The sequence below is a fragment of the Lepus europaeus genome, chromosome 8 (assembly GCF_033115175.1).
Source record: "Lepus europaeus isolate LE1 chromosome 8, mLepTim1.pri, whole genome shotgun sequence".
Taxonomy (NCBI): domain Eukaryota; kingdom Metazoa; phylum Chordata; class Mammalia; order Lagomorpha; family Leporidae; genus Lepus; species Lepus europaeus.
In genome coordinates this window covers 82,315,565-82,339,157 of record NC_084834.1, presented here as the reverse complement: position 1 = coordinate 82,339,157, position 23,593 = coordinate 82,315,565, and the positions used below count along the sequence as shown (strand labels likewise).

The following is a 23,593-nucleotide window of genomic DNA, read 5'->3' as shown; positions in this document are numbered from 1 at the left end:
GGGATTCTGGAACCAACTGCCCATGATAACAGAGGGACTGCTGTACTTGGCCTTAGCCACGTGACTTCCATGCTAATAGAAGCAGCCCTTGACACTCACTGCCATTTTATTTCAAGGATATTCACTGTATTAACAAAATACCTTCGTTATGAGGAGACAAAGGAGAAACAATTGAGCCTCTTCTGGACATATTTTTTCCTCATGGATATGTGGATTTGTAACTTACCACATTATGCCAAATATTTTATATTCTAACTTCTCACTTGATCTTCTCTCTTTTTATTTTTGACAGGCAGAGTTAGACAGAGAGAGAGACAGAGAGAAAGATCTTCCTTCTGTTGGTTCACTCCCCAAATGGCCGCTACTGCTGGAGCTACACCGATCTGAAGCCAGGAGCCAGGTGCTTCCTCCTGGTCTCCCATGTGGGTGCAGGGCCCAAGCACTTGGGCCATCCTCCACTGCCTTCCCGGGCCATAGCAGAGAGCTGGCCTGGAAGAGGAGCAACTGGGACAGAATCCGGCACCTCAACTTGATCTTCTCTTTTATAACCTTCTTTCCCCATTTGCTTATCTTTTTTGCCCACTTATTTAATTCTTTTTCCTCTCACTGAAAAGAATGTGCTTGCAGAAACAACATTGAAGTATTTCTTTCTAGGAAGGATTTCAATAGACACTGTGTAGACTTGTGAGAAAGTCAGATTTACATATGCCTGGGCTCACTGTCCCATGCCCACCTTTAGTCTGTTTAGAGCTATTCCTTGAGATTGAGAAAACCAGGCTCTTGAATGAGAAAGGAATCTGTTTAAAAGGAGAAACAAATACCACCGCCTTCCACTTTGACATGGGATGCGGGGATCCCAAGTGGCATCGTACCCACGGTGCCATCCCCACATTTTAGCTTTAATACCAGCTCTGTTAACCACATCCTCTATCTTGAAGTTCTCTTTCCCTTTGATTTTTGAGGTCCTGCTCTCCACTGGTCACTGGTTTCTTTCTTTCTTTCTTTCTTTCTTTCTTTCTTTCTTTTTTTTTTTTTGGACAGGCAGAGTTTGACAGTGAGAGAGAGTGAGACAGAGAGAAAGGTCTTCCTTTTCCATTGGTTCACCCCCAATGGCCACTGCAGCCGGTGCGCTGCAGCCAGCGCACTGTGCTGATCTGAAGCCAGGAGCCAGGTGCTTCTCCTGGTCTCCCATGCAGGTGCAGGGGTCCAAGCACTTGGGCCATCCTCCAACTGCACTCCAGGGCCACAGCAGAGAGCTGGCCTGGAAGAGGGGCAACCAGGACAGAATCCGGCGCCCCGACCAGGACTAGAGCCCGGGGTGCCGGCGCTGCAGGCAGAGGATTAGCCTAGTGAGCCTCGGCGCCAGCCTACACTGGTTTTTTTATCCTTACACACACACATTCTACCATTTGAAAATCCTGGAGGGCTCCCTCGGGTGTGTTTAGTACCAAGCCACATGCAGATTCTTTACTCATGTGCCTTACGTTTACTTGGTCTATTTAGTTTCAGGATCTGTCCTCTCCCTCAGACCAACTGCAGCTTAAAAACCTCTCCTGTTGCTCTCACGGTTCTCACGACGTTGAAAACTCACTTCCTGAATCACTCAGGTGTGTTCTGCCACTGCTTTGCAGCAATTCCGGGCGGTTGTGAAACATGAGGCTTCTGAAGCCTCTTTCCCGGGTGTTCTCTGGAACTCAGAGCTGGCCCATTCCTGCTTCTCCTCCACACACTGTGTCCCTGCCATTGTGCAACCCAGCACCCAGCCTTCAGGAGGAGACTTCTGTTCCCCCGGCCAACACATCCCCCCATCACCAGATCCATCTGTCGACAGCACTGCCTCCCGTGTGCCACTGTCCTTCTCAGACACCTTCCAAGGCTCCCCACAGTTTACAAACAGTGGTCCATGTTCCGTTATGTTTGGACTTGCTCAATGGATCCCTGGGCCTTTTGATAAAACTGCCAGATCAATGCAGAATGTCAAGAAAGGGGGAAACCAACTTTCACATCTTCAAATGTTTTTCAGTAAGAATCAACAAAGGCGGAATTCTGGTTTGAGTCAGACTCCTATTTTCAAACTGCTGCTGGAAACAAGGCAAGAAGCCCGCAGTAGGGGCAGGAATCTTGGACATTGAAACCACAGGGACAGAGCTACAGCCTCTCCCGGGAGCTATGCAGCAGGAGCCCCGCAGGTCTCTGTATTCTTCTCAGAGAAGGCTGCTCCTGCGTCCACCGCCCGCTCAGGCTCAGACCAGTCACCTGCCACTCTGCGCTTTCTCCTACAGCCTATTCGGCAGTGCTAATGCTGTGCCACATGTAATTAAGTTCACGCCTCCCTTCTGACAATTCACATCAGCAGATGACCAGCTGGCTGGCATCCAGCTGGAAACACACACACGCACGGGTTTGGATGTGATAAAAGGAATCAGGGAGAGGGGAAAATTTAGAAAAATGTTCAGCACTGTCTTACGCGAGCCTTGAAATAACAGCCACATCTCCTGTTGCCACCTCCCAGAGAAGTCTCATCTCAGACCAGTGGAGGATGGAAAGGGTCTGTAGCGAGCAATAGGAAATGTGGGGTAGTCAGAGGGCAGAGGCTGCGTGTGTTTGGGTATCGGTGCTACAGAGGACCAATGGCACATTTGAAAGCAGAAGAGCTTGTGGGTCCGATCAACCTGTGTTTGAATTCTGCCTCTCTTGGTTATGAGCTGTGGGACCTGGGCTATGTGACTTAATTGTCTTGAGCCTTATTTTTTTCTTTAATTGGGAGCTCATTCTTAACTTGCAGAGTTGTGGTGAGGAGTGAACAAAAATTTGGAAAGCAGTAATGTGTTACAACCTATGAACTGCTCTAGAGCATTTTCACAGCTAATTTACAATTTCAAGGAAACTTATTCTTCCTCTTTCTTAGAATTATCCCATGATAGTTTTCTATGGTTCTCAGGGAAAATATAAAATGAAATTTTACATAGCCTTGTTACCAGGAATCCAGCCTGGACACAGTCCATGCTCTCAGTGTACTTAAACCTCCCAACTCCCAGGCTCAGCAGTTTAGAGAGTGACTTACAACTACGTAACAGGACCTTATGTTAGTTCTGTCTACTTCATATCAAAGTCTTTCTTTAATGTAAAAAAAAAAAAAAAGAGTTTGCTGAATAAATGTCTCTGATGCTTTGTGTGATTGCTGCATTTTAAAGCAATCTGTCTTGTCCTAGTGTTTTACAAACATCTAATTTACAACAGATAATTAGTGATGGGACGATTTCTCATTTATCCAAGATGGTTATCTGCTTGAGTTGTTTTCTTGTTTCATGGTCTCTGGTGCCTATTTTCATTGGAGATCTTGAGGTTTCTCTCACTTTCTTTTCATAAACAGGGTTTCTTTGATGGACACTCATTTCAATACAGTAATTCCCTCTGCAACTGACTTTGGGGGACCAGCATAGAATGGGGTGTTTATGGTTCCCTTTTTTTCAGTCTCAAGCAGAGGCCCCTAAAAGCAGAGGATCCAGTCTGATCAACCGTGTTTTCTCTTTCCTGCATTGAAATTCTACAATAATCCTTGGTGCGGTGCCAACCAGATCAGGGGACAGAAAAGCAGAGGAGGCGTGGGAGTGCATGTGCTTCCTGCTTGGGCTGGCGCTGCAGCAGCCCCTTGAGGCCTGAGGTTCGCTGAAGACAATGGTAAGAAGATGGAAACCATGGAACTTCAAAAAGTTCGTGGAAAATGAAATAAGGATCAGTTCGTTTTGGTGGGAAAAAAGTCAAAATCCATGCATGCTTCTTTTCATAACGCATACTTTCCATGAACTTTTTCAAGACCCTGGTAAGACAGTAGGCACACAGCATGCCTTCTCAGCATAAAGCGCATAGAACAGCCAATACTTAGGTATGTTTACACTAAAGGTCTGTGTTGGTAAAATATATATATAATATATATATAATATATATATTTAATGCTAACCTTGACTCCGAACAAGAGCAGGAAAGAATAAAATAAAACTATAAAATGATTTTGGAGTTTGCTAATCTTCTTTTCTCCTGCTGCATACGACAGAAAATTTGAAGGCCTGTGAAAGTTGCTTTGCTTTGGGAATGGAGAAAAAAATGAATATTTGATGTGGGTAAACACAAAGCCTTTAGTGATTTTCTGTTGCTCAAATTTAAAGCATGAGTAATGCTCCAGAAACCTTATTTTCCTAGCCTGGCTAATGTCTGTGTAGGTGAAAGTACACCACCTGAGGAAAAAAAAATATTCTGGGTCACACTGAATATAAACACCAGTATCTCCACCTGGGAGCACAATAAAAGAGCTTTTCAGCCACTGAAGATCAAGACTGAAAATGCATGTTTTCCTAAGGATGACAGCAGAGAAGAGAAAAGGTAGAATGTATTAGAATGATAAACCCCTTCTACCTTTGTCACCTGCACTGCACAAAGAGCCCAGAGCTCAGAAGCCAAAGTCCCTCCCTTGGGAAGACACTGATAATTATGCAATGACGATCTCCATTTTGACAGCATCTCTTATTTTCAGATCTCAGTGTACTCAGAGCAGGAATCAGGGTTCCAAAGCACAATTTAACACACACACACACATACACACGTCTTAGGGCAAAGAAGAAGGCCACTTACAACTTGTTAGAGGCCAAACTGAAAATGGAATTTAGGACTTGTAAACTCCTCTTGTTATTTTTACTTAAAATGATTTTGCCCTTACAACTGTGACACTTTCCAAACAGCTTTTGGGATTCGAGCTAGTTTTAATCAACCCGAGACCCATTTTGAAAGATCTTGGTGTGCTAAGAGTAATCGCAGCAGAAGGTTGAGATACCACAGCTGGAGCAGTCACAAAAGGAAGAATGCAGGGGTAGGGGTAAAAATTAAGGGCCAGGCTGACGGGGAGGCTCAGGGGTGAAGGGCTGCCCCATCTTTTGTGATCTTTAGCCCTAAAATGGGAACAGCCTGGATTCTGAGTCAGGCCACTAAAGTTGACATCTCTGTGTCTATTCTTATGTCTCTCTGGAACATCCACGGATCACATTTCTCACAAGATTTCCTGTTAATATGGCCACCCAACCACGTGGGGAAAAGATCTCTGGCCTTCCACCCATAGTCAATGTCCCCCCAAATGTCTAGAGCCCCACAGATGAAGAGAAGTAAAACTTGGCCTTTCGTAGGTCCAGGAAAAATAGGTGTTCAAGAAGTAGGGCACGCAAGACAAAAATAGGTTAGGCTTATTGTTCCTATTGCACAATTTTCCTCCCAGTTAGACATTGATAAAGTCAAGTGCACCCAAAAAAGCATATTTACCTCATATTTTCTTTCCTGTGTACAGTCACATACATTTCGTAGACTCTCCCTTGGGGAATGGCCCCGGCAGGAATCAGCAGACTTACTCCTGAATAGCAAAAGAGAAAAGCCGGCAGTAAGACCCTTGAATCCAAGGGAAACTTCACGGAATACCTCTGCGGCCAGTTCAAGCCAGTGGGGAGGTGCTCTGACCCAGCAGCCAAGGGCTGCCTCCTCTTCCCTGAATTGTGGAAATCTTCATAGTTGTTCTGCTTTCCGTCCTTTGAGGCCTCATTTCTTACCATAGCTCCCTCTCAACTGCTATGGAATCACTTAACGGGATGATGTAACTACTTAAACTCTTGCTTTATTTAAGGAATAGACAGATGGTTCCACTGTTGTTTTCCTTGTAAAATAAGGGGAAAACCAACAACTGCTATTAAAATTTCAAGCAGCTGTAAAGATGCATCGTTTCCAATTAAAAAAAAAATTCCCAAAAGATTCAAAGTCAGAGAAATGTTAACTTCAACTATACTAAAACAAACAAACAAACACCACCACACATTTCTTTCTGGAATTCCTGGCTAGCATCAGTGTTATTCCAGAACCAAATCAGATCTGCTGAAGGACTTCTTTTATTCTGTGTAACTCTTGAAAGTAAACAGCCACAGGCACTTTATTCACAGCAGGTCACTGGGTTCTGTTTAGCTGGTATTTTGTTGAGCTGGCTGCACTGGGACCACTAGGAGGTTAGTTAGAACACAGCTTATGGGATTCCACTCCCAGAGTTCCTGACTCGACATGTCTGGGGTGGGACAGGAGACAGTGCAGTGCTAACAAGTGGCCGGAGGGGGAGCCTGTGATAGTGGTCTGGTCCTAGCCTGTAGGAACCACTAGCCTGTATTACCACTGGTCATCATCCTAGAGAGTAGTGCAGGATAAGCAGCACTCTAAAGATGTTCTGCTCCATCATTTTATTCCCATGAAATGTAGTTTTAGCTCAGCTCAATAAAAATTTATGGAGCATTTTTGTGAGTATAGTGTTTGGCATGGTTGTGAATACCAAAAGTAAAAGGTGGTATTCATGTCTTTGAGTAACCTATACTTTAAGGAGCCAGGAAACCGAATATGCCCAAATAAACATGGGGCAATAAGACAACATCCACACCCTGCATTGGGAAGTCTCAAGAATAGAGGATGAAGAGTTCAGGGGTTTATTATTCACAAGCGTTGAGAAGGAAGGTAACTGAGAGCCATGGTGTCATGTTGGTGAGCCGGAAGCTTTGGGAAGGACCCAGAGTGGCAGTGGGAAGACTGAACATCAGGCTACTAAGACCCTGGATTTTCATATTTTTATATTAAAAGCATAGACTATACATTCATATTTGTTATGGGGATGAAACAAATCATATAGATATAAGGTAAAAAGAACAAGGCCTGAATTAGTTCACTATTGTTGCTCTATAGAACTATCATTGCTCTACTAAAGAAACACTATCTTTGATAATATAATGTATGTTAACCACCATCACCAAGTTGATACAAAGTCTTTCAAACATTCCCTCTCTCACCTTTATTTAAGAAGCCTTTACAATAATTCACATATAAAAACGTGGCAGGTATAGCAAGGGGAAAGGAAAATCAGAATCTAATGAATATCATGGACAATAAGAACTTAGGACTAATTATAAAGTTTAAACAAGAGAAGAACAAGAGGGCATGTTTGATGCACTCATATGATGGACTGTCATAAAGATACTTTAAATCTTTATTTCAAAGAGTATTTAATCTCATGAGAATTAATACAGAGAATTTATTTAAAAAGCATTTTATATAACTCTAAAAGTATATGTAAAAAATGAAATGGTAGTCTATTAAATATTTCAATTTTATTTTATCCTTTTAAAGTTAAGGGGTGGAAAGTTGCTAAGGCATTGAATTAGGAGACTGAATCAGAAGAAGAATCAAAGACAATTTCATAATCAGCCTTAGAGATCCACTTGTCAGTGTATCACTTGACTGTATAAACACAATTTTTTTAAGGTAACTAACACTTTGGGTCAATGAAGTTGCTTTTTATTATTATATCCAAAATTCACAGTATTGCCTAAAATAATTAATGTAGAGTCAAAGAGGAAATCATTAACCTTCTTGGACCCATGGTTCCAAACCCATTGCTACATTGATCAGTGAATACCAATTTTTTTTAACATTTCCAATCATTTTAACTTAAATTCATCATTGAAGACCTTTTTAAGGCTTATTCTCTAGATGTGGGTATAGTGCACAACAAGCTGGAAGCTAAATAGTACTACAAAAGGATATCTGATGATGGTGAGAGCCTAGAGGGAGCTACCAGGGCTAGATGTTAGTTCCCTATAAACACTTTGTGGTTCAATACTGTGTATTAAAGAGTTAATGAAATGAAGATTTGATGTCTATTATGATGTTCTCTGATCATCTATAATTAGTATTCTGAAGTATTGTTTCTTGTAGTAAACTGGAACTGAACCAACTGATTTATTTTTTAATTAATTTGTCCTTTTTAAAGCATAGTGACAACAGTGAGGACTGCTGGCTTGATATTGCCTTCTAAAGTTCTATTAAGATGATGGTCAGTGACAGCTCTGAATTACACCCCAGCAGAAAACTGTGAGTAAAATATTTCTAGAGGATAAGTTTCCACAGTTGGTTGGGGAAGATAAATGGCTTTGCTGATTTTGTCTCAAGTAATGTTTGGCTGATACTGAAAGGAGGCTTGGTTTAGGAAGGCTAACTTAAGTTCACCATTGCAGAGTTCATAGGTATGTAAGCACCCCATGGCCAACTTGAACTTTTCAGGTCTAATCAAGACAAAGGAAAAGATTTTGGCACAAAAAAGTGTGGACTGAAGTCACATCCTTGGCAGTCTTGGCGTTCAGGCATTACCTGAGTTGGGAACGATGAGGTGACCCCCGAGGGAGTTGAAGGTGCCAAATGCAGTACATGATGGATCTGTCTGCCTGGCTAGGCTCTGATTCTTCAGGTTGAGAGCTTCGTTTTCCAACAAGGATTGGGTCATCTGCGGGGACAGCTTGGCAGTAAACTCAGAGAGGTCATCTTGGGGAGTGACAGCACCTGACGTGTTGTACACTTTGATTTTCAGATTGGGCAGTGGATCCAGAATTGGAGAATTGGTCATTGGGATTTTGTCTGAGACATCATGTAGGGCATAGACAGGTCCCCTGTACATGGCTGCAGCTGAAGTGAGGTCTGGGGGCACTGCCAGAAGATCTGTATTAGAAAGAGAAGAGAATCCTGTTTGCATTCTCCATTCAGGCCAAACTACATTAGTCAGGACCCATCCCTCACCCTCTTGCCTTCTGAGCCCAAAGCAAACAGCTCAGCTGATACTGGAGAAGCATAGATTCTAAGGCACTGCTGAAGATTGGGCAATCAGAAATAGATCTATTGTATTATCAACTAGAGATGAGTAGCCAACTCTTTCTGCACTTTCCTTTGAAGACTACTCATTATACGTAATGTGTTTAGCTCTTTCAAAGGTTAACTTGAACCATGAGCCCCACGAGGTCACTGTTAGGTAACAATTTCCCTTGATGATAGTGGATTTGGAATAGTCTGTGATCCCCTGTATTTGCAGCAATACAAAAGAGAGGTCTTGGAAAAGGAACTCAAGAACTCAATCAGTGTACTCTTTTCAAATAGGAGTTAAAAAGTACTATAGAACAATCCATCAGAAAAGAAAACAAGCATGATTTGTGCACCTTGTCAACTCTTCAGTGGTTATATGAGGGACGCTAACGCTGTAATGAACTAAATCAATGACAATCACAGTCTTCATTGAGCCTACATTCCAGCTAAGCTGGCTGATCCAACTGTCCCTGCTACTGAAGACACACAGGGAGACTGCTCACACGCATGACAGAGTGTGACTTGGAACATCAACTGACCTTGTCTTGCCGCCTTGATGTTCACAGGCTGAAAGCCTCCATTGAGTGCCGATGAGTCAATAATGTCAGACTCGAAGTCACGGTGATTCTTCCGATACACAAATAGGGCCACAACTACAGAGATCGCCAGGCACACTATCACCGCGATCACAATTCCAACATAGAGAGCAACATCATCGGAGTCAGGAGCAGCTACAGGAGAAGCGAAACCGTTAGACCAACTGCTTACAGAAATTGCCCAAGGTATACATATGTATTACTATAATTTTTTCAGACATTTATTGCCTTTTTTATAGGTTAATTTCAAATCTATTTCAAAAGCTATATAAAATGACTGTGGCCTTTCAGTGGAAAATTATCTCTGATTTCTTTTCCTTTCTCACTCTGCATCAATCCACCCACTAATCTTTCTTCTAATTGTGCAGCATAACAGACCATTTATTACTATGCATATAAAGAAACCATCCTAATCCACAGTGGGGAGAAAAGTTTATTAAGCATTTCAGGTGGAAAAGTTTGGGAGGGTTTTTGAATTTACTGATATAGTTCTTTAAAAACATAAGTGCCATGGTAGAAATATCCGGCATATTTTGAACCTCCATATTTACTGAACCAGAATATTTTTTGTGAATATCATTCCAAGTCTTCAAATTACTTTTCACAGCACTCCTAGTTTTCCAGAAATCGTTGGAGGGGCTGGGTGAGAACAGTATAATTAAGCAAAAGCAAATATAAGGACCAAAAATATTGGGTTTGAAAGTTGTGCTTTCAGAAACCCAGCTATGGGGAGCAGAGATTAGTACCAAGGACCTTCTTCAAGCCCGGATATTGATAGAGATGTGGTACTATCTCTGAGGACCCAGATTCTCATGATCTCGTCAGAGATTTACATTTACATTTGGGCTACTCATTCCTGGCATAAAATATAGCTCTACTAACTGGGATGAACTCCTGGCTCAGTGATCAGAAAGTTCAGATTACCCTAGAAGGCAAGTAAGCACTTGGCCAATATAGCATGTAGTTCCCTAGGGGCCTGTTTGGGCTAAAGCAGGAACAGAAGTCCTGGAAATGTTGCAAGTTACCTTGGTGGCACAGAACATGCTTTGGTCCAAGTGGAAAAGGTGATAGAAGCTGCTTAGTACAACAAAACTGAACCTTGGCCAAACCCCTTTGCCATCTTTAAGTCTTTGGTCTTAATTTTCTGTGACCCACAAGAAATGTTCAGCTAGGTAAACCAAAGCTTCTCTGTCCACCGTAAAAGAGGTGTGTAAGTTGTCACTTCAGGTAGCCAAGAATAATCCAAAATTGTATATTCAATTTCCCATCTGTGTACATGTGCAGAGGTAGAGAATTTTCAAACCTGTAGGTCTCATGACCTCTTGCAAGTTGAGGAACCACTGCTCCCTCGTAAGGCTCACAGTCACAAGGTTTATATAATGCGATAACATAGTTCATGCACCAGTGGTTTATAGGATAACCCACACTCTCATGCCGTGGTATCTTCCATCCACTGGCAGGAAAGATGAGTTCCCTGCTAGGAATTTCTCCACCTCTTTTGGCATTTTGTATTTAAATATCCTGAATCTGAGTGTCACATTCTTTTTAATAAGTACTGTCCTTCCCAGAGTTTCCAGAATATCCTCTTTTTCATCAATCAACAAAGACAGCATTTTGGTTGTTCAGAAAGCCAATGGCATCCCAAATACTTTTGGTTGTGTGAGCACTGCTTTCACGGTGATGACTTTGTTGAACTGCTACTTATTTGAGGCCCTGCAGCAGGATTGTGAACTCTGGCCAGAACATTATATTTAAGTCAAAGTTGTGCTGTACAGAGCCATGATTACTTATTCAACATTCCTGATATCTCCTGCAGGAGATCTGCATTTCCTGAATCCTTTCCTTTTTAATATTTGAACTCTGCTCCTTATTTATATCAGCATAGTTCATGATAGGTTTTGTCAACTACCAGAACTCAAGCTTTGAATGGCAGACTGATAGATTTTAAAGCTGGCAAAGACATGAAATGACCCTTTCTTCTTTTCAGCAGGAAAATCCAATTTGTTTTTTGTGTTAGAATACATTAGGCTCCTATTTCCTGTGTGCACATCTGTGTTGCAAAGAAAGGTAAACTTGAACTGGGGGCAATACCATTAAATGATTATTCAGCAACATAAAATCCAAACATCAAACTTACAAGAAAATCCATATTCATTCTGGGTTCTCTGTTCAGTTGAAATAGGATAAATGAAACCTTGAAAAGAAAGAAAAAATGGAACAAAAATGGGAACAAAATCAAATTAATGAGGGAAACAAAATGGGAAGCATGAGAAATGGTTTAATTAAAAGAAAAGGAAAAGAAATGTAGTCTTTTAAAATTCTAGTTCGGCACAGGATTATAATTTTGCGTCTCCTGTCTGCTCTGGAGTCTCACTAAGAATTAATAAGTAGGCAGATTGAATTTTGGAGCAAAAACTGGTCTCGAGTCACTAACTTTGGAGTGCTTAAAGTCTTTCTTTTATTGAGCATAAACTCTAATGGATCTAATTTATTTCAGACATCAAGGGTCATTAGCATAAGGAAAGTCTTTTTTTCCTTCTCCCTGCCATATGCTTTAATTCCCAGGACATATTCAGGAAGGCTCTAAACAGTTTTTTTTTTTTTCCATTTTTATTTAATCCTAACAGCTTGCTCTGGGTCTTGCAGGACAAAAGAAGAGCTGTGGTCACTGGCCAAAGGTTGAGTACCCATTTACTGAGCTGAGCTGAGCTGACAGTCAACCGCCTTTCCCCTCCATCACAAATCCGCTTTTGATTTTCTATTATTTTTTGTCCCTTTCCTTAAATAGCAATCCAGTAGGTATTACCCAGGGACTAGATGACTTCTGAAGGCAATGGGAACTGGATACTTTTTATTTGAAATCATTTGAAAATCAGTAGAGCCTGGAGGTTACAAGGTTATTTATTTAGGGCTCCAGAGGAATGGTATACAGTAGGCAAAATAAAAACCTCATCTTAACAGAAAAAGCACCACTGTATGTTTGACATTTCTTTCTTTTGAGTGCATTCTGAAGTAGGAAACTATTATTACTACTACTAACAACAATGCAATACTAACCATAACAATGTAAAATGGAGGAAGATAGGGAGAAAGATCATGAAGATATGCACCTGTAGAAAATTTTACATCTGACTCATTACTGGCACCCACAGTCCCCCAAGATTTAATATTCTGCAGCATATGAATTAATCAAATAATATAGTGCCGTTTGGATTAATCAAATGACGATGAATGAGAAGCGTGTCAATTAAACCTTCGTAGTAATACTCAAGGGCAAAAAATATAGGGAAACTGCAAGAATCACAATTAATTGGTTCAAAATGAAAAGTCTGTAAAGCTTTAGTCCTAAAAACAACTCTAGATCGTGCCTCAGGTAGCTGCTCTGTAGTTTGTAGAACACTTGGTTCTTACAAGCTATTTACCTATTTGGAGGAACTAATTCTGGAGAAACATGTAGGGCTACTTTAATGAAAGAGAGGTTTGCTGTAGCACAGACAGGTTTGCTCTGAATTAATTTTTAATGCTTTATTTTAGAGCAATGATTGCAACCTCCTACTCCGTTTTATAAATATTATATTCCTTATTCTAGTTTTCTGAGTCCATGTATTAGGTTTGATTTTCATTTTTAAACACGTCTGTCTGGTAATAACCTTTTTCCATTTGTATTCTGTGAACTCAGTAAGAGGACATCAGGGACACACACAGGCTTTATTTTTGAAGCCCAAAGACTTGAGACAAAGCAAGTAGTAGAAGAGGCCAGATAACAAAGCCATCCTTTAGGAAGTGAAGATGTGGAGCAGAGAAATGACAAAAACAAACAAACAAACAAACAAAACCAAAACAAAGCAAAAACCCCAAACCTTATTATTATTACTTTTGCAGGTGAGAGGGCAAGGATATTGGAAATATTCTGATGTTCATACTGAAAGTGTTGGTCAGAATCAGCATTGAGTAAGCAGAAGAGCTGTTTTCCTGTCTTAAAAAAGAAGCTAATCTCAAGAGAGATCTACCACAGCTTGAAATTTGTTCCAGTGAGCAGTTTAGACTTTTCCCTGGTTTATGTCCTGACTTCTCAACAGAATTTCTGTTCTTGTCAACTGATCAGAGAATAAAAGAAAGAACTATATAGTTTTTATTTTAAATTCAGCTTTCCTGTATTCATGTAGATCTAGACTAGTCAACAAATACGTCTGTGCCTTTGGTGCTTATCTGAGAATTCTGTTTAATTCAGTGAACAGAATTTGAATTCATTCATTCGTTCATTTAAGAGTCCTCTTGAAATCTACTATGTGTTAGATTCCATTTCAGACACGGAGGGCACTTTCCTGCTTTTATGGAGTTTATGTACTAGTTTAACAGAAAACAATCAAGTAAACAAAAGACGTTTAAATACTGAAAAAGTACTTTTAAAAATAAAAGCCCGTAGTATGATTAGAGATACAGGGATAGCTAACTTGGAGAATTAAGGAATCATTTTTTATTGAGACAGATGGAATTACGAGGATTCCATCAAGTAAAAATCCAGAGGGAGTTATGTTCCCCAAGCAGTGACAGGAAGTGCAGAAGTCCTCACATCTGAGGATACTTCCGAAAGTTTGTGGGAAAGTAGACTTTAAAAGACATATTTTGGTGCAAAAATTCTTGAAAATTCACATGAATTTTTTTGTTTTACAATATGAATTTTCCATGATCTTTTTAAAGATTTCTAATAAAAACAGAGTGGTTACAGGTAAGTGAGCAGGATGAGGAAGCAAGGAATTGGGGTCAAAAGACTGGGCCAGATGATATGGGCCCGGTAGCCCATGATGAGAATTTTGGTTTTATTTTATGTGAAAATAATATCTGTGATAAAGAGTAATTTTGAAAAAAAAAAAAAACTTGCTCTATTGATAATGAATTGTAAAAAGAGCCAAATGAGATTTAATGATGATCTATCAATAGATGCATCCATATATCTGATGAAGTGTCTACATTTAAGGTTGTTTTACAGTTACATTAGATTAAAAATCCATACACAAAACTAAACATGATCAATTATTTCTGATAGCCAGTTAGGAACAATCTAGTCAAACAGTTATTTCCTTACATGGGGAAATTTAAAACAGACCTGTCTTCATCAATGGTTCAACACCCCAATTTCCTCTGTGACAGAAACGTTGGTAAACAGGCTTGGAAGGCAACCTGTAAAACTTTTTCCATTCTTTTCAAAACACTTCTGTGACTTCTGCAGTAAAGCAGCACTTAGGACGCTGGGAATCAGAGGAGAGGAAGATTACTGTTCCGTCCCCTGAACTCCGGGGAGGGTGGGAAGACAGACTCATTTTCTAGAATTTGTTTTTAGGCTGCTCCATCTGATCTGTCTCTCCTAGAACAACAGGGAACATTTTCTCCAGCTAATGAGGTGGCACCGCTGAGAGCAGTCTTAGCAATAATGAAAAATAACATCTGTGGCAGAACACAGTGCAAAATAATTGTTTTTAGTGTCACTACTGACAGCCTGGTTCATAAGTTAGAAGTTTCAGTTAACTTTCTTGCTACTTGAAAGCAAGATGAACAGAAAAACGTCAGGGCTTATAGGCCAAGGCCATGAAGCACCCAGGAACTTCAGCTTTTCAGTCGCATGAAGTAAAAGTTTTATTCCCAGCTCTGCCACTTCTTCAGTAGTAAAAGTCTGGTCAACCGACCTCACTATCAGTTTTGAAATCTGTATAAGGGGACACAAATAATTACTTACTTAGCTGTCGAAAAGATGAAATTTATAAAGTGCAGGAATGTTGTAAGCAATCAGTGACAATAACCATACCAATATTATTCTTTAAAAAAATATTCTATTTACAGGGACAGTGGAGGTACTGGGTTCTTAAGGGATGGTATTTATAGAGTCAATGCAGCCCACTATTTCTTGAGTGATCTTGGGAAACTTGAGTTTCAGTTTCCCCAGTTATTACAGAGACAAAGAGCTCCAGTTTTTCTGAGAAACTGTCTGCAATGCACTCTTGTCAGTACTTTGTACTCATTCACCCTCTCTGTTTAAAGAGGTTTCTGCCTGGCCTTTGTGGCTTCTGGCAAAGATACAGTGACACGTTTCAGAAGCAGATTTCCAGGGCAGAGCTGCGAATTAAGGCTAAAGGCATTTCTCCAAAAGGAATGGTGCCACTTCTTAAAGAGGTGTCTGCAAATGAGGCCAAGGTGGTGGATTCCATTTTCTTTGTTTCTTGTTTGTCCTAGGATGAAGGGGTTGATTTTGGCATTTTGTGTGCAAGGGCCACGGACACCAAAGTCCTGCAATGGGAAGGAACGGGGAACAGATGCTTGCAACAAAATGCCTCCTTCGTTAAGGACTTTGAGGGGACTGGCTCCTGTTGACTGCAACCAGTGGGAACCAAGACCACAGCAGAGCTGTTGTTTCAAGGGGAATGCTTGCATCCTACAATCCCTTCTATTTTATTTGCATTTCTAAAGAAAACCTTATTTTTTAAAAGAAGAGATTTCCCTGCACTGGGAGGACAGGAGTGGAGGCGGTTTGACTGTACAGAGAAATTCCAAGGAAGGGAGGGTACAGTTTGAAAACTGCAGTAGGCTGTCGTAGTGTTCCCTTTCCTCGAAAGCCATCTCCTAATTGCTCACAACTTCATTTCAAGAGATTATCTTGGCTGGCCTTTCTCCAGGGAGGAGGCTGAGCCCTACAGGTGAGAAGTGTTATCTTCAAAGTGACCCAAAGCATGGAAATTTGTTCGACTGTAAGTGGGACTCAGTGCTACCAGTACACTTACCCTGTGCAAGCTTTGGATAGTCCAATCCTGTGGTGGCACCATTCACATTGCTGTTTGTTGATGGTGGGAAAATGACTGGAGGATAAAGAGAATTTTCTAATTTGCACAAGGTCATCTGCTAGACTAGGGTTGGGGTTTCTCACATTTTTCAGCAGATGTCCAATGACTATAAAAGATCAGAGCCCGTATCCAACTATCTTCTGACAGAAAAAGTGCTTTCCTTGGTTAGCAGTTGCAGTCTGTAACACTGCAATATCTAACTACATGTGCACAGAAGATGATAGCCAAACATTATAATGGTTTTATGATTACATTTTTTTGTAAAACAATTTTGATTTTTTTTTTTTTTTGACAGGCAGAGTGGACAGTGAGAGAGAGACAGAGAGAAAGGTCTTCCTTTTGCCGTTGGTTCACCCTCCAATGGCCGCCGCGGTAGTGCGGTGCGGCCGGTGCACCGCGCTGTTCCGATGGCAGGAGCCAGGTGCTTATCCTGGTCTCCCATGGGGTGCAGAGCCCAAGGACTTGGGCCATCCTCCACTGCACTCCCCGGCCACAGCAGAGAGCTGGCCTGGAAGAGGGGCAACCGGGACAGGATCGGTGCCCCGACCGGGACTAGAACCCGGTGTGCCGGCGCCGCGAGGCGGAGGATTAGCCTGTTGAGCCACGGCGCCGGCCAACAATTTTGATTTTTTGCCATAAGTAATATTTTTACAAAATTATCAAGCAAACATACAGATGTGAGAACTGTCCTAACTTCTGAGCATCACTGGCTAGATTTTCATTCCTCAAAATCAAGGTGATACCCTCACTACCTTGCAAACACTCAGGATGTTACAGTTAGAACAGTGATTGACAGTTGCTATTTTAACTCTTCAGAGTATGGAGTGGTAAACAGACTTGTCTGACATTAAATTTGGTGACACCAGAGCCAGGATTGGATCCCATTCATCAGGCCATAGCTCCATGGCCCTAGTAAGGACTTTGTGAGCATTAAATGGTAGTTATTAATGAGCAGAGATAAGGGAATAATAGAAATGGGTTGACATGTTCCTGGCTTCATTTGTAATTTAGTGATTGAGTGAGATAACACTAATGATTTAGGCTATAAAATAATCTCTTCATTTGAAACATTTTAATGGATCAATCAATCCTCTTATTTTAAACCCTATGGAATCCTGTCTATATACATGTATATAGGCCCTAGAAGCAACTCTACATTGGAACATAATGAGTAAACCTTGAAGGCAAGCAGGAGGACCTTAAAAATTTCTACTCATCTCCCTTCTGGCTAGGGATTTGGTAACTAATAGAAAGAGAGTTTTAATTGGTACATGCCTACATAGACTTTCCATTTAGGTGTTCTCTAAGCCTTGGTCAGTGGTTTTTCAAACTTCAGAAGGCATAACTATTGCTATGTTCTATGTTTTGTAGCTTACAGGAATTTCACGTGTAATTTTCACCCTACTTACTTTCCATTTAGTGCATGACAAGGTGCTTCTGACTCTAGTATACTGTGTTAGATGTGGCCAAGCTGAGATAAAAGTCCCTTGAGTTCGAGTTAACACCAGAGAAAGTAGAAAGATATCACCATGCAGAGTGTTTGATAATGCTGTAGCAATGCTTCTCTTTTGCAAAAGAAGAAACGGACATACAGAACTGAAACAGGCCATTCATGCCCATAAGCAATGCCTTAAAATGGGGCTTCCTTCTGATGTGCAGAGTGCCTCCAATTATGTGTGTTTATCCCTTATTTTCCCTGATGACATAATTCCTGAGGGACATGATGTTCCTCCTTTAAATATTTACTTATCACAAGGTTTTATGCCAACTACAGTGTGGTTATCACACGTTAATGACTACTTCATGCTAGCAAAGCTCTCTCAATACCATGGATCCAAAATGCAAGGCTTGGGGCACCTCTGCACTTGCCCCACATTTGACACAAGACACCATTTGCAAACTGTTTCCTTTAAAGGAGGAAACCTCTGTATGTGATTTAAATTTTCTAAATGTCATGAAGATCAAAGACACATCTTATATAGGAGTCAGTATGTAGGTCATACAGGATGTACTCAATTGTGGCTTATAAGCGCATTAACTGTATTCTGTAAAAGTACATATTTTTAATTTACCAAGGATTGAGTTAGCTCTGGTCATATTTGTCTGTGTAAAGTTCACTAGACAACTTTCTAAGATCTCTCCTCCTGTGATGATCCTATTTTTTAGAAGCATCTGTGTTCCTGATGGATTTTCCTCTCTCCTTGACCTGGTTGCATGGTCTTTTTTTTTTTTTTTTTTCCAGTGACTTTGTACTAAGTCAAAATGTGGGATTTTTTTTTCTCATCCCAATTATATTTCTTCTGATGCAAATGTTCTATTAAAACCTCAAGGGCCATTCAAAATCAACAAGGCCATGTTTCCTCTCTTGCTTTTAGGTCAGTTCTTATCTAGCAGTCCCATCAGTGCTTCACTAATGATGTCAAAGGTCAGGTCTGGCAAAGACACCCGGAGTCATTTATTTTAATTTACCACCCTTCTGAGGCCTTAGTTATTGATGGGGCTTAAGGAACTCCAAATAAATGAATAGATAAATTCTAAGAAATGACAACAAAAAGTGAAAAGAACATTTGCTTATCACTCATGTCAGCTGTCTAAATTGTCATGGTAATTTGTTGCACCAGCCTTTGCCTTCACTTTTGGAACAGTTGGCCATGCCTTGCTAAGCTGGTCCACAGCCCAGTCCCTAACAGTGCACAGCCACATTCTCCTGCAAATGAGAAGCACACAATTACCACCCAAGGATGTAAAAGTTTTATGACTCATGGCAGGTGAAGCATAAATGCATGACTTTTAACTCCAGAGTTTAGTAAAAACCAACCCATAGATCAGCATGCAGCCCACATAATTCCACATAGTAGACTCCATCCCTATCCTCCTCTAAAGAGTAATAAAAAGGGGTTGGCGCTGTGGCTTAGCAGGTAAAGTGGCCACCTGCCATGTAGGCATCCCATGTGGGCGCTGGTTCGAGTCCTGGCTGCTCCATTCCAGCTCTCTGCTATGGCCTGGGAAAGCAGTAGAAGATCGCCCAAGCACCCCTGCTCCACGTGTGAGACCCAGAACAAGCTCCAGGCTCCTGGCTTTGGACTGGCCCAGCTCTGGCCGTTGTGACCAGTTGGGGATTGAACCAATGGATGAAGATTTCTCTCTCTTTGCTTCTGCATCTCTGTAACTCTGCCTTTAGAATAAATAAACAAATCTTTTTTTTTTAAAGAGTAATAAAGTATCAGATCCAGAGGCAATGGGATTCATATCCTTCCACTTCCACCTGGTGGAAAGAGCAGGATGATGTGGAGTCCTGATGTAAGGTGACTGATTCCTACAAGACATCCCATATCTGCTGAACTGTGCTACACCAAGAGAACACCCAGCTACCAGCCAGTACCCGAGGTGACCTTGAAGCATCCTCTGCCCTGCTGGCGGTTGTCTGCACGCGGGCACCTTTCTCGATCCTTCCAGAGTTCCCTTCGCATCTAGAAGCTGAAGAACTAGACTTGCTCTTCACACTAAGCTGCCTGGGACTCCATGGGTGTTCATAGGGTTTCTGCGGGCTGACGTTACAACCACATCCCTGCTTTCAAAACAGGAAAGTGGCCAGAAAGGAAAACAACAAACCACACTTAGTACACCGGAGGCTGGCAAACACTGGGTTGGACGGGCAGTCCATGCACAGAATATTTATTTGCCAGCTGGGACAGTGTGCATACCAAGAACCACACAAACACAGCCATGACATCAACTTTTTCTGAGCAGCAGATACAAACATTCACCGTCTAACACTCACCATTTTGCTTTCCTATCAAACTGCTGTGTTGACAAGAATCTCACTGGGAACTGACTAGCACCTTCTCAAATGCCTACCATGGGCAATTCTACACACCCCATTCTGAAGTCTAGAAATGACTATCTGTAAATGATATCCCCAGCTTAAACACACCTGGGATTCTGGGGCCCCTTGGTATGCAGTGTGGCCACACCACAATTTACACATGGGGGGTTCTGCCACTTCCTCTGGTGAGAATTAATGGAAGAGCAGTGTGACATGTAAATGTTTTAATGAGTAGAAAGTGCTACATTTGCAGAATGCATAACGTTTTAATTTCCCAAAGTCAGGAAGTTCACTGATGCAGACACAATTCCAGGCAGCTCTTGTTTATAAATTGCAATTTTTAATTTGTCTACTGTGGCATAAACCCTGTTCAGTAAAGAGGAGTCATTCTAAATTCAGATTTGAATTGTTGCATATGCCTCTGTGGAACTCCAAGCTTAAAATGCGATTAAAAACTCAAATCCATAGGAATAGCTGCAGGAATGTAATAATCTCATCTAGTACATTCATTAATATATGTAAATCATCACTTCTGGACTACATATAGTCTTTGGATTGCTGTTTTCAAGAGTAAGAGGTAGGCTTGAGTTAAACTATTATATGACAACCGTGGCAAAACAGGTCTTACTACAAATTCATTATAAGAATTTTATAAGTTAAAAGTCCTTAGTTCTTAGTAATACAAAAGTATTGCATCTTAAAAGGTAAATGTACATATGTGCTTAGGGTTTCTAAGTGCTTTTTTCAGTATTCTTTCTCATTGTGTTGATTATCTGTCTACATCTCTCTGTACCTATCTCTCTTTTTGTGGCTCATCAAACCATTTCATGTGAATCTTAATTCAAAAGCATATTGCAGAATGGAAGGGTGGGGCTACTTGCAGATCCTTTTAGGGGTGATAAAAAGAGGCCTAAATAGTTTAACGAGCAGATAATACAATGGACCTTCCCATACTACTTTCTAAGTTAAAACATATCCTGTCTTATTGTTAAGTAAAGACAGTAAAATTTGCTATTGATGTTAAGTTTTTCTCATATCAGAAAGACTAGACATGTGTGTTCAGTCGTTTTAAACACTCCAAGTGATTATTCTCTTGGTCAACGCATTTGATGCCATTTAGTACACTGAAGGACTCTAGTTTTTAAAATGTTTATTTATTTTCTTTTAAAAAAATTAATGATGTGGTCATACACCAAAGATGTCTAACTTTTTGGGGGGAACTTAAGTAGCTCTGATGGTTTCTTGTTACCCTTTAATAATACATAATAGTGTAATAACATTGATTCTGGGTGTTCTTACTTTAAGGGCACCAAGAAATCATCTCCAGTGTAGAAATTACTTTTTCAGGCCAATGAGACTATATCCAGTAATTATATGTTATACTTAAAATACAAATGAATATGTATGAATGGCCAAAACATTTTGTGAAGTCTATGAAATTGTTTAAAGACTGAGATCTTGTTTTTACAAGTGAAATTACATATAATGTAAAGAATCTATTTCTCAAACTGCCTAAGAATAAATATGGTTGCAAGGACATGGTGATAGGTATGTGACAGGGATCTGGGAAATACTACAGAATTATAAATCAGTTCCAAATTTTCATGGCATCAAAATACTTTGTTTACTGCCTATAAGTAACTCTTTCTTAGGCTTTCATATTGTTTATTTATTTATTTATTTAATTACTTAATTTTTTTTTGACAGGCAGAGTGGACAGTGAGAGAGAGAGACAGAGAGGTAGGTCTTCCTTTTTCTGTTAGTTCACCCCCCAATGAATATATATATTTTATCGCTTCTTGGCCTTTTGGCTAAGATCAAGTGTAGTAAATACATATATTTTTCATAATCTAATTTAAATCAATGGAATCAAATTTCCAAGTTGGTGATATTACTGTAATCCAAACCCAGAGGCCTCTACTTCCATGATCATGCTGTGGTTCTAGCCCTTTTTCAACATTTTATTCATAAAATATCTTCTATAATTATAACCATAAAGGATACCAAACATAAAGAATGTGTAAAATGGAAAACATATGGAAAAAGAAAAAAAGGTTACTTGTAATCTCACCAGCCAAGAAAATGTATAAATTTTAGCATCTTTGTCCTAAGCTGACTTTTACATAGTTATGATCAAATGCATTTATGAGGGCACTTCAAAAACCTCATGGAAAATGGAATTAAAGCTAATTTTATTTTGGTACATTTTTTTTGAAATCCATGCATTTTTAAATGCATTTCATGGAGTTTTTGAAGACTCCTCTTATAAATCCACAGTCTTCTTTTTCCATGTTAAACCATCACAAACGTTTTAGTGAATCCATGATATTTCATTTTATGGAAGTATTATAAATTACTTAACTGTTATTGGGTTGTTTATTTTTAAAAATGTTACTTGAGAGGCAGAGAGAGAGAGAGAGAGAGGGAGAGAGGGAGAGGGAAAACATGCTTCCATCTGCCGGTTCACTTCTCAAATGCCCATCGTAGCAAGGCTGAAGCCAGGATCTAAGAAATCCATCCAGGTCTCCTGCATGGGCAGCAGCCTTCAGCTACTTGAGCCGTCACTGCTGTCTTCCAGGATCTGTGTTAGCAGGACGCTGGAGTCAGGAGCCACAGCCAGAGCCAGAAATTGAATCCAGAAACCTCAATGTGGGTCACAGCTATCTTAACCAGCATTGTAACTGCTAGGCCAAATGCTCACACCTTAGTTTTGTTTGCTTGCAATAACAAAACAGCAAAGAATATGGACATATTTGGCACAGATATTCATTTAAGTAGCATTACTCTGGCTGAATGGGCATGAACAATTTTAAAGCTCTTGACTTATACTGTGAAGTTGCTTGCTCAGATAACTGTAAAAAAATTGCATTCCCATTTGTAATATAAGAGAGTTTCCACTTAACTAATTACTCTCAAAACCTGTTGATGAACGTTTCCAATTGGCACTGAAATTTAAGAAAAGACATGGCTTTTTAATATGTCTTACACAAATATTAATAGCTCTTAAACAATCTAGAAAACTTTTTTGATTATTCTGTTGAAATCTAAACATCATAAAAACTGTAAAGTCTGAGGAAAACAAAATGCTAAATTCGAACTACTGGCAAAAACAAATGTCTAATATTTGTTATTTAGGCATACCAAGAAATGGAATTGTATAAGGAATAGCCCAATCTGATAGTCAACACCATTAATTAGACATTTTAAAATAAATACTGAATAATATTGTAGGTACCATCTCAACCTTAAAAAAATATTTCTTCTTTCTTTGAAAGGCAGAGCAACAGAGAGGGAGGGAGAGGAAGAGAGAGAGAGAGAGAGCGAGAGTGAGAGCGATCAAGAGGGAATCTCCCATCTACTGATTCACTTTCCAAATGGCTACAACAGCCAGGACTTGGCTAGGCTGAGACCAGACAGCAGGAACTCCATCTGGGTGGCAGGGGCTCAAGTACTTGGGCCAGCCTCTGCTGCTTTTCCCAGGTGCATTATCAGGGAGCTGGCTAAGAAGTGGAGCAGCAGGGGCTGGAACCAGCGTTCCAGGATGGCATGCTGCTGTTGCAAGTGGCAGCTTACTTAACTCACTGTGCCACAATGCTAAACACCTAACTTTTTGTAAAAAAGGTTTATCTTGTTTATTTGAA

At 40.4% G+C, this 23,593-nt stretch overlaps 1 protein-coding gene and 1 pseudogene across 1 annotated transcript in view; one reads left to right on the top strand and one right to left on the bottom strand.

Moving 5' to 3' along the window:
- UNC5C (unc-5 netrin receptor C) overlaps nucleotides 1–23,593 on the bottom strand; it is a 365,627-nt gene that overhangs the window by 32,587 nt on the left and 309,447 nt on the right. Inside the window, exons 8-10 of the mRNA XM_062199151.1 lie at nucleotides 9,237–9,428; nucleotides 8,215–8,559; nucleotides 5,308–5,395 (exon numbers count right to left, since the gene is read on the bottom strand). Of these exons, the coding sequence (XP_062055135.1) occupies nucleotides 5,308–5,395; nucleotides 8,215–8,559; nucleotides 9,237–9,428 (625 nt within the window). The remainder of the gene's footprint in view (nucleotides 1–5,307; nucleotides 5,396–8,214; nucleotides 8,560–9,236; nucleotides 9,429–23,593) is intronic.
- Nucleotides 21,744–21,905, top strand: LOC133766162 (U2 spliceosomal RNA; annotated as a pseudogene).